Below are 12654 nucleotides of genomic sequence, written 5' to 3'. Positions count from 1 at the left end.
TACAGCAAGTATACCTCCACATTAGTAAAGAAGAAAAATCGATGATTACTATATTGGGACAATCTGTACATTCTTCTCTCTAGGGTCTCGTCTTCGCCAGGAAGACTCTCCTCCCCGCATCGTCGAGCACCCCTCTGACCTCATTGTGTCCAAAGGGGAACCAGCCACTCTCAACTGTAAGGCCGAGGGCCGTCCAGCCCCTACGGTGGAATGGTACAAGGATGGGGAGCGTGTTGAGACGGACCGCGACACTCCCCGCTCGCACCGCATGCTGCTGCCCAGTGGCTCCCTCTTCTTCCTGCGCATTGTCCACGGACGGAGGAGCAAGCCCGATGACGGCAGCTACGTGTGCGTGGCCCGCAACTATCTGGGAGAGGCCGTGAGCCGTAACGCATCTCTAGAAGTAGCACGTGAGTTTGACATTTCCTCCTCTGGGCTTAATAGCCAATTTTGCATGACAACAGTAACAGCAAAGTGAGATTGTGGTCATGTAACTGTGACTGCTAAAAAGGTAGCATTTATGGTAAATTAAGCATAACATTTTCTAGCTTTGGCATCCTTATGTGTCATCCGTCATAATATGTGCAACGTCACCTATTTACTGAACCAACAACTGTGTGTGTGTGTGTGTGTGAGAGTGAATTTGTGCGCACGGCATGTGTGCGCATATGTGTGTGAATATGCTTTCAGCCAGCTAGTGAGACCTGTTTGGATGACCTGTTTGAGTAATGTATGGGCAAAAGCTGTGAATTGCTTCAGGGGAGGAGAGAGACGGGAGCCCAGATTTTACCCTAGCAAACTCCACTTCACTATTTGGATTTGGAAAGATGCATCCTGCTCCCAGCCAGTGCACTCCCTGTGTGGGAGAGGTGCTCCGGGCTATTCACATTTCCATTATGTGCTAAACTGAGCTGATTTCTTGCCATGAACAAGATGCACTCACGCTCAGACGCACACACACAAACACCATAGATACTTCCTTGAACACACACACACCCACTCTTTCTCCTGCTCTCCATTTAGCACTCTCTTAGGGAAGTAAAAGAGATGGAAAGTGTAAAATCCTTACAAATATTTAATACATTTTCTTCAATATGATTTCACTGTGTTATCCTCACATCATTGTAACAGCTATTGTGCATCAACACATGCACAGTAGTGAAGTATTTGTGTCTAAGCTATAATGCTAATGTATGTGTCAAAGGGGAACTGCACTTAAAAAAAAAAATGGTACCTATAAATCTCAAGAACACGTTTTCTTTTTTTTGCATTCTAACTGGTAAATACTTGTACATGCAAAAAAAATCAGCTTGTAACAGAGCATATGGGAGTCGCTCTATTCTGCCTATAGATCGCTTAAAAAACATCTAAACACTTCCATCAAGGTTGTGTATTCATGCTATAAGTATATATGTAATGTAATAACAGGTACATTCATAATACTATGTAATATTTACATAGTTTGCTCATTTTAAGCATACGGTGGAGCATTCATTTCATAGACGCATCACGACGCTCGCTTTTTCCTTCGACAACATCACTGACTACAACTCAGGCAGACTTCATGAGAGCCAACAAACACAATCAAACAATCACTTACTGTACAATGTCTGCTCTCACTGGGATGTTGACTGTTAGGGCGTTGATATTTTCCCTTTTAGATGAATGACTTATAATCCTCACAAAAGGGTATTTACCCTGTCCGAGTCTAAATTGGCTGTCAAAGTCGACCAACTTCCCAGTTTATGTCCACGTTATTCTACTATCTAGACATGATTTATAATGTTGAATAAACTTTTATAAGCTCATAGGCGAGAGCGCACCTCACCATCTGATGATGTCAATACATTAGTATAAGGAAGGTGTCTCTCTGATTAATGCACCTCTAAAAGTAGGTCCTTAATATTCAGGTCATGAAATGTAAATAAAGTATTGTAGGTGCATTTTGAATGGTTATTTATTGGGTTTAATAGTCAGAATAAACGCAATAGGCGCAATTACGTCCTGGCTACCATTCGCTCCATTGTAAGCGGACTTTTATTTACGTTTATTTAGGAGTTAGAATGCATTAAAAACACACGTGTTCTTGTCTCTCGTAAGGATTATGAAATTCAGTCAACATGTCCAAAAAAAGAGCAGTTCCCCTTTAAAGGACACCCAGTGTCCAGATAACTGAAATTTCACTAGTAAGTTGTCTTGATGTATTGTTTGCCTCTGAATATGAATCTGGCAGTCTTTTCCCACATTTTTTTTTTTTTTTGAGTAATCTGTAAATAACCAAAAACTAATTAATTGTATTGGTGTCACGTCATCTTCAGAACTGCAGCCCATTTTCTCGCATATACAGTGTGGATAAAGGCATGTGCACTTATTATTTTGATCACTTTATTGCATGTTTTTGTCACACTGGTCCATGTTTACTTCAAAACTGGTAAGGTTAAAGGCCTACTGAAATGTGATTTTCTTATTTAAACGGGGATAGCAGGTCCATTCTATGTGTCATACTTGATCATTTCGCGATATTGCCATATTTTTGCTGAAAGGATTTAGTAGAGAACATCGACGATAAAGTTCGCAACTTTTGGTCGTTGATAAAAAAGCCTTGCCTGTACCGGAAGTAGCAGACGAGTAGCGTGACATCACAGGTTGTGGAGCTCCTCACATCCGCACATTGTTTACAATCATGGCCACCAGTAGCGAGAGCGATTCGGACCGAGAAAGCGACGATTTCCCCATTAATTTGAGCGAGGATGAAAGATTCGTGGATGAGGAAAGTGAGAGTGAAGGACTAGAGGGCAGTGGGAGCGATTCAGATAGGGAAGATGCTGTGAGAGGCGGGTGGGACCTGATATTCAGCTGGGAATGACTAAAACAGTAAATAAACACAAGACATACAACCAGGCTTATATTTAATATGCCACAAATTAATCCCGCATAACAAACACCTCCCCCCTCCCGTCCATATAACACGCCAATACAACTCAAACACCTGCACAACACACTCAATCCCACAGCCCAAAGTACCGTTCACCTCCCCAAAGTTCATACAGCACAAATATTTTCCCAAAGTCCCCAAAGTTATGTACGTGACATGCACATAGCGGCACGCACGTACGAGCAAGCGATCAAATGTTTGGAAGCGTACTCACGGTACCGTGTCTGCGTATCCAACTCAAAGTCCTCCTGGTAAGAGTCTCTGTTGTCCCAGTTCTCCACAGGCCAATGGTAAAGATTGACTGTCATCTTTCGGGAATGTAAACAGTGAAAAACCGGCCGTGTTTGTGTTGCTGAAGTCGGCCGCAATACACCGCTTCCCACCAGACAACAAATTGCAAAAGATTCACCAACACAGATGTCCAGAATACTGTGGAATTTTGCGATGAAAACAGACGACTTAATAGCTGGCCACCATGCTATCCCAAAATGTCCTCTACAATCCGCGACGTCACGCGCTTATGTCATCATACCGAGACGTTTTCAGCAGGATATGTTGCGCGAAATTTAAAATTGCACTTTAGTAAACTAACTATGTACGTATTGGCATGTGTTGCAATGTTAAGATTTCATCATTTATATATAAACTATCAGACTGCGTGGTCAGTAGTAGTGGGTTTGAGTAGGCCTTTAACATTATGAGCAAAACTATCAGCAGAAAAGGACGCACAATTGAACACTAGCATGTTACCTTCTTTATCAGTTTTTGCGCAAGTTCTGACTCAGTCTTCTTCCCAGGCCCGGCCCTAACCAATCTGGCGCCCTAGGCAAGATTTTAGGTGGCGCCCCCCCACATCGGCAGTGAAGTGTATATACTCACAAGAAACCGAATAGCTTTGTCTTTGACCTTTTTTTTTACTTAAAGAAAGCAAATTAACAATCAGAATAGTTAACAAGATTACAAAAAAAAAAGAATAAATAAATGAATACAAAAAATAAAAAATGAATATATGAAATACAGTATTTTTTACATACATAAACACAAAATAAAACGTGTCAACAAGTTGCATAAAATAAATTAAAAATACAATATAAATAAGGCACTGCACAAAACAAGATATCAAACCAGTATGACTTTAACAACTATATTACAAAAAAAGGGGATCCTACAGAGTTCTCTATTTGTGCTTTTTAATAGAGATTTTCAGAGCGACCCACATGTTGGGGTACATTTCTGCCAGCTTCTTCTCATGCAGGAAGGTCAAGAGTTCCATGTTTGTCATGTTCTTTGATGGCAATGGTGGGAAATTCTGCATTTCCATTGCAAGTTCTGTGTCCAGCTGGCTGTCATGGGTCAGAGTAGTACTCAGGGCTGTAGCAGCTCTTCTTTTTGTAAGTTGTGGAAATTGAGGAGTACTCCAAACTTGTCATTCACCTCTCCAAAGCTCTGAAATCTCTCATCAAGTGAAGAGATGGCTGTATGTTTTGCTGCTGCAAAACTGGTGGGTTGTGCTGCTAATGCTGCATCACTGGTGGGTTGTGCTGCTGAAGTGGAGGCAGCAGCGGTAGATGTGGTAGATGGCCCAGGGGTGGGATTTAGAAACTTCAACAGTGCATCTGAAGAGAGGAGTATGTGACACCATTGAGTATTACAGTTTAATAATAAAAACATATGATTCCAGGAATAAAATGAAATGATATAATATAGATGAAAAACCAAAGAGATATATGTATGATGTTAACTGATATGCAAATTAGATTAGATTCAATTTATTGTCATCATTACAGTGAAATGCTGAATAGCAGAATGCAAAGTAACAGTATAATATATTATATGAGAAAGTTATGTTATGATTATCTTTAACCGAATCACAGCAGTGCTTAAATTAAAAAACAGCATTCCCTCTCATGTGATATTGCTTAATTAACATTATTGATGTGCACTTTAACAACTCGGTTTACAACTATACCTAATATATAAAGGGGTGGAAAAGTGACTATTACCTGCAGGGCAAACATTAGCTAACCAGAAGGCAATAACAATGTAAACAAAAAACACCTGCTTAAAAGATCTAATACAAATGTCCCGGATGAATGTAAGGTGGGAGTACTGTAATTACCTAACGTTACATTAATATTTTCCATAACAATTTAGCCCCCTCCACAATATTAACCCGACGTTAAAACAGAACTAGCTATTTATTGATTAGCAATTGCCGAATCATGTAACATTAGCTTAATGCTAAAAAGCCAGCTACTATCACATTCTGTAACAGACAAATAATTTCATGTAGGCTAACGGTACCTACCTGCTACCTCTGTCTTTTTCTCGTTTCTCCTCCTCTTCTTTTCTCTTTTTTCTTCCCTGGGCACCTGACAGTTTTGGCCGTTTTGACATCTTGTGTTGATTTTTTGATGTGGTGACGTCCGAGTCATGATACGGGAAGGGAGGGGCGCACCGTGCGGGGGGAAGGGGGGGGGGGGGCGTAATGTTGTAACAAATAATATTTCTATTAAATAGGCTTTACTTTACATTTTAATTAACGTGGGATTATTTTTTTGTATTTAGAAATAATAGTACCAATTTTCTTTTATTTTATTTATTTATTTTTTATTTTTTCCTCCAACATTTGTGGCACTGGCGTGGCGCCCCCTGTTGGACGGCGCCCTTAGCATTTGCCTATACGGCCTATGCCACGGGCCGGCCCTGCTTCTTCCCCTCGAGGATGCTCCTGATTTTCGGGATCGCATTTGGCTTGAGTCTTTAAACATTTTTTCCATCCAAATTCTGACCAAAATCCTTCTTCCTAAAAAGTCAGAATCATTATAATGATCACTGTCGATTACACTCCTCTCGCTTGGTGGTCCAATTTTGTGTTGGTGAATTTGACTTACTGTCCTCATATTCCCACATTTGGAGTATTTTCAGACCGACCCCTTTTTAGTTGTATTGCTACAACCTCCAACAATTCATCTGGCACCCATATTTGCTAATTCTTTCAAATTATGCATGGACATAATGTGATTTGGGATGAAGGTGCTACCAAAACACATACTACAGAATATGAAATTGACTCCGGTCTTCTGTATGGGGGTGTCAGCAGGCTGATGCAGGAGCTAAAAGTGACCATTCCAAAATGTGCTAAAACTTGTTAAAAGACAAGCCCAATGTGTCTTTTGGGGGGAATTTTTACCTCTAAACATATTTGAAGGTCCAGAACTATTAAATAAAATAGGTGAGGGTGGGTGTAAACTGGAAGAGTTCTGCTCCGGACATCACAGTTTTGACTAAAAAACAAATTCCTTACAACTGATTGTGATCACAGCTAGCTTGCTAAATATTCAACTTCAACTCTGCTCGGCGAGAGGCACAGATTCGCTAAAGTAAGCGAACCGAATGTGCCGAAAAGCTGCGGACTAACTAGCTAAATGCTATTTTAAAGCGGTTGCCTAGCAACACAAAGCTAAACAACAAAACCAAAAGAGTTGGACATATTTTAAAGCTTCTGACCACACTAGGGATCTACAAGAAAGGCTGACAAAGTATGTTAAAAAAATACCATTGAGCCGCCGCTTTCCCGTGGAAGCTAACAACACCAATGCTTCACTTCGCTGCAGAGAACCATGAGCACGACAAGAAGCCGTCAACGGAGCAATACACCGGGACCGGAACCGGAAACGAAACCGGACTCAAAAGCGTTAGTAGGAACTCTACAAAGCGATGTCAACAATATCCAGGTCCAGATTATCAAAGGTGTACAAAAAGATGTTGCAGATCTCCAAGAACAGATTATTAGAGACATAAAATAGTCTTTTAATGTTATGACGGAATTCAGAAAGTTCAGAGAAGAAATTAATATTCTTAGTGAAGACAACAAAGCATTAAAAAGGGAGGAAGAAGCTGAAAGAGGAGAATGCAACATTGTGCCAACAGTCAAATGCCAAGCAGCAAGACAACAACCATTGGGACAACAGCAGTGTTGTGGAGAACATTAAAATGGAGATAGCAGCAGCACGCCAACAGTTGCATGGCATGCAACAAGATAACACTGAATTGAAGAACTGCAGGGAGGAGATGGCTGCATTAAGACAACAGCTCAATGCCAGTCAACAAAATATCACCAATTTGGGAAATATCAGTGTTTTGGAAGACGTCAAAGAGGAAATGGATCAGTTTACACGACATAATGACATTATCATTGCAAGGCTACCCATCAATCCTTACACAAGAGTAGTGGAAAAAAGAGGAGAACCACATAACATGGACGCTTCTTTAATAGAGCAACAAGTGGTCCAACTTTCTGCAATCAAAGGGAATTGATGCCGACAGGAACACCATTGATGCGTGCATCTCACTGACTAGAAGAGGCAACAACACCACGCCAGTCATTATTGTGAAGCTTGCCAACAGGAAATCCAAAATGGCATTGCAGACACAGGAAAAAAAGCTGAAGGGTACAAATGTGTAGATGAATAAGCACCCCACTAAACGCAATGCTGAAATCGCCAAGAAAGCATGCAACTTGAAGAAACGGGGGGAAATTTAGGGAACTGTAAAAAATGTAACACTCACAGACAACCATTACAGATACAGAGCCAACATTTCAACATCAATGGCACTAATCGAAATAAGGGAAGAGATAACCAATGCAATAGATAGTAAAAAAAAATGTGCTGCTGCAGTGTTTATGGATTCAACAAAAGCATTTGACACAATCAATCATAATATCTTAATAAACACATTACAATGGTATGGAATCAAAGGGTTGGTTTTGAACTGGGTAAGATGCTACTAAACCAACAGGAAGCAATATGTGAAGATAGGCGAACACACTTCTACAAAGCTGAAAATATGTTGTGGCATACCTCAGGGATCAATATTGGGACCAAAATTGTTCAATCTTTATACAACCAACATTTGTAAAGTTACAAAGGAGTTAAAGTTAGTATTATTTGCAGATTTTTGTGTTTTGTTTAGAAGAGAACACACAGAAATTAATACAAATAACAACAGATGAAATGAATAAATTAAAAATATGGTTTGACAAAAACAAACTATCTTTGAATCTCAGAACATGCTCTTCGGTAACAGTAGAAGAGAAAGTCAAACACAAATACAAATAAACGGAGTAGATATTGAAAGCGGAAAATAAAATAAATTTTTGAGTGTAATAATAGATGATAAAATGAACTGTACACTTCATGTAAAAACATACAACATAAAGTAGCAAAAAACACGTCAGGAATAAAGCAAAATATGTTCTGGACCAAAACTCACTTCATATTCTTTACTGCTCGCTAGTGTTACCATATCTGAGTTATTGTGTAGAGAAATGGGGAAACAACTACAAACGTGTGCTTCATTCACTAACGTTGTTACAAAAAAGATCAATTAGAGAAATATAAAATGTTAGATTTAGAGAACATACACAACCTTTATTTATTGAACCAATAATATTGAAATTCAACAACTTGGTGCATTTGCAAACATGTACAAAGCAAACTATAACCTTCTCCCCAAGAATGTACAACAATTCTTCTCAACAAAAGGAGAGAAATATAACCTTAGAGGAAAATCTAATGTAAAACGTTTGTACGTACATACAACACTTAAGACCTTTAGCATATCTGTATGTGGAATTAAATTACGGAATGGATTACACAAGGAAATCAAATTAAGCACCGATATGATTCAGTTTAAGAGACTGTTCAGACTACAAGTTTGTTTACTTACTCTAAAGCAGCTGAGATAGGCTCCAGCACCCCCCACGACCTTGAACGGGACAAGCGGTAGAAAATGTATGGATGGATGGATTTATTTATTCATTCACTTTTCTGTTACAAACAGAAAACACGGAAATGTAATAGAATTGCTATGATATGAAAAGGGGTAGGATTAAATAAGCTTTGCTTCTTCCTACTCTTTTTTTGGACATGCTGTAATGAAACAACTGGAAATATGTGAGGCATTACATTGTATCGTATGCATGTTCGAAATAAACTGAACAGAACTGAACTGAAAAAAAGATTAGATGGGTCCTTTAATGAATATGTTGATGTTATTACTAGGCAACAAACCTGCAGGTAAACTATTAATTCCAATATTTTTAATTCAGAAGTGATGAACTATATCAGTCCAACTGTAAAATATGCAATTTATATAATAATCAAATCTAACTTTTAATCTAGTTTTAGTAAATAAAATAAGAGTATTTCAACCTGGAGGCAGTGATGTCATGATATAGCTTGAAGAGTATAGCATTTACTGAGCATCTGATAAGGCTTACACCGGATTGTCTATTAATTTGCTTTAGTAGTATTAACACACATTTTCTTGTGTTATAATTCATAAATCAGAGCAAGTCATTGATTTTTACGCTAATCTGATTTTTCTATTTCAACTCTAGCCTTGCAATTAATTTTATATTACTGCTTTGTGACTTGTAGTGTCTTTGCAGCCATAGCACATATATTTTTGGCTTCATGTGGAATTCACAAAATAAAAGGGTCAAACTAAGATAAGTGGCCAGCATCTAATAGGACCTTGGCCGAGACATTATCTAACATCTCTGCGTCTTTTCTCAATCCCATTCTCGCTTTGTCTTGTTCACATTTTGCACACTTGACTTCTTTTACTGGTGCCGTTTCCTCTTACTCAAATAGATAACGCTGAACTCTTCTGGAAATTGTGATGCCCCCAAGAGATGCCGAGTGTTTGAAGGAAATGACACACAATCCCTTAATGTGTGTGAATATACTCATACATGCTGCTGTTGTACAGTACAGTACCATCCGCGTGGCAAATCTGGCACTTGAAGGTAGAGAATAACCTTTCTTAGAAAAAAAATAAACTCACAATTGTTGTTATTGTATGAAATAGGCTGCTGCACTGATGCTCTTGAATGACAAGTGGCCAGTCTATATTTCCCTGCTGTGTATAATAGTTTAATATATAGTCATTTTGTGGAGATTTTCTGTTTCACAATACAATAGAACTAATTTCCATTTCTCAGCACCAACACACATTTGCAAAATGTCATCTCAGTTAATCGTCACATCCATTATTTGCCTATAGGAACTCAATTTTTTAGATGTTAGCAGCTGTAAGGGTGGGTGGGGAATTATGGCAGCGAGCTCAGTATATTGCATCAAAGATCGAGAAGCCCTGTCTTAATCCAAATCGTGTTACTTGAAATTTATGTGATGTAGCAATAAGCCTACTAATAAATCATTCATGAAGCTTTGGTTCGATGTGTTAATGAATTAATGTGTATTTCTTACCAAAACAGTTGGAGACTTATCTCCCTAAGGACATCCTGTGGGTTTAGTGTTTGCACAGAGGAGTGAAGCCTCTTTTCTTGCAAGACAGTTACAGGCCAGAATATCCCCATTGTACATCAAATTTCAAGCATCTGCTCAAACTATGTGAGATTGTAAATGTCTCGTTGTCATCTTTCGCCAATATTGTGAGTCTACTGTTAAAGCTTGGCGGTTTAGTTGTCATATATTTTGTCTCACATTAGCAACATTTTCTCAGAAAATCCACATCCAAATATTATCGAATCCACTAATGTTTCTGTGTTGATCCGTTTTGAAAATGCATCTAAAAGTTTGCTCTAATGCAGATTGTGTCAGTATTACTAATGGGTACCGAATTATGTACTTTTAAAGGTACCGACCGAAACTCCCTAGAGGTCAGTGTTTTTATGCGAGCGCCCCCAGAGGGCAGCAGCGGTACTCAGTTTCTTAAGCGCAAATATTAAGACTAAAGTGTTTTCATTTGCACTAAATTGTATTGATATTTTATTTAGGAAACATGTAGTATTATTTACATATACAAATAATTTGAACAGTTTTTTTGAGTGATTAGTACTCAATTTGTTTTTGTAATCAGCCTTACCAAAGTCTTGATAATAATCTTTGTGATTAACACATGGTTTCATATAATTGGAGAAGGTGTAAGTACCGTATTTTTCGGACTATAAGTCGCAGTTTTTTTCATAGTTTGGCCGGGCTCCAGTGCGACTTATATATGTTTTTTTCCTTCTTTACTATGCATTTTCGGCAGGTGCGACTTATACTCCGAAAAATACGGTAGGTAATATATAATTTTTGAATATGATTTAAATCAATAGTATGATCACTATGACATTTTGATTCGTATGTTTTGTACATGTTAAACATTTACAATAAAGTTGAACCTTGAACCTTGAACCTAGTACAGTGAGTGGGCTACGGGCCCCTCTGTATTGGAAAAGTTGGGCCCTGAGGTCAAATAGATTAAGAACCCCTGCTATAGGTAATGTTGCAATTTTCCATGTCAACAATAAATGTATGCCTGATATGTTGAATACATTCGAACGTAAAGTAAGTCTTCACTTTTTCAAAATGATGTAGCTCGATGCTAATTTACATTGGATTTGCCAAATACAGTACATGCTAGTGATAAATAGTAGCGATTTTACACTTAGTTTTACACTAAGATACACATTACAATCAAACAGCTGGTGTGTGGTAAGCGCAATACTTACCGTACAAACATTTTGTTGGGCGCATCATAAGACTAGACTGGCACATTCAGCTTCATGGTAAAGACTACTTCCTGGTTAGGCATTACCTGCAAATGAGACTCCGTGCTGGTGTAAGAAAAAAACATAACAACTGGACTGTTATGATCCGTTGCCCGGGTCATGTTTAGCTTGTTATTTCCTTAGTTCTCTATTTCTGTTTCAGCACCCTGGTTTGTTTTCTTTGTTGCCATGGGTGCTGATTTTTGTCACCTGCCTCCGATTAGTGGTCGGGACGCTTACCTGCTCCCGGTGACTAATCAGAGAGCTATTTATTCCTGACTCACGCCACACTCTGCCTGGCAATTTTATTCGCAACTTGCTTCTTACTCCTGTTTTTGGCTAGTCTTGGGTTAAGCCTTTACCAAAGCTTCCCGCTCTATCGGCACCATTTTGTATTTTGGCTTGATTTATTGGAATAAATCGTTCTTCCTACCTGCACGCTGCTTCCTGGCGTCAATGCATCTTGGGGAAACGACCAGCACATAAACATGCGACCTCGACGTAACATGGACAGCACAGTTATCATAAGCAGCTCATAGTTAAATGTTGAATACAAAACAACATGTTATAAAACAATTAACATTTATGAACACATGAACACACACAAAAGTACCAGCAATTGCCATTGTATGGGTTCAAATGTGAAATGTACCCATCCCTCCTTTGTATAGCAGTATCAAACAACAAGCCGGTAGTTTTCGCCAGGATTTTGGGTGTGATACATTCAGGGATGCATAATTGTATGACCCCTTCAGGGGTTGCAGGAGCCCTCCAGTAATGCTGAGGCTTGCTCAAATGGTCGATTTTCTTAGTGCATGCACATCCTCAAGTGTTTTAATGGGCTCTTGTGTTGCTGAACCAGTGACTTACATAATGTAGGGATGTGTGCAATTGTGGGAGGTCGTCAAGTAACTTTACTAAGATTCAATTTGCAAATGTTGTCTGAAAAATGCATGTTATTAGCATTGCTATTAATATGTAAATGAGACAGGCATGCCACAAAGATCAAGGGCATAATAGCAAAACAAATGGCTGCTTATAAACAAATGATGTTGAACTGAAAGTAGCCTCCTATTCCTACATGAAACTCAAATTAAATGCCATAAAATAAAAGCAAAATCATATGACTGTGAGTTTGGCTGCACATAAA

At 38.8% G+C, this 12654-nt stretch overlaps 1 protein-coding gene across 3 annotated transcripts in view; it reads left to right on the top strand.

Moving 5' to 3' along the window:
- The window catches only part of LOC133607450 (roundabout homolog 2-like), a 188918-nt gene that overhangs the window by 6218 nt on the left and 170046 nt on the right, over positions 1-12654 (top strand). For all 3 annotated transcript variants that reach the window (XM_061962072.2, XM_072913820.1, XM_061962073.2), the window contains one exon: positions 84-410. In XM_061962072.2, the coding sequence (XP_061818056.1) occupies positions 84-410 (327 nt within the window). The remainder of the gene's footprint in view (positions 1-83; positions 411-12654) is intronic.

Source organism: Nerophis lumbriciformis, linkage group LG09 (assembly GCF_033978685.3).
Source record: "Nerophis lumbriciformis linkage group LG09, RoL_Nlum_v2.1, whole genome shotgun sequence".
Taxonomy (NCBI): Eukaryota; Metazoa; Chordata; class Actinopteri; order Syngnathiformes; family Syngnathidae; genus Nerophis; species Nerophis lumbriciformis.
Note: the sequence above shows the minus strand (reverse complement) of the source record. Positions and strands in the feature narration are given on the sequence as shown.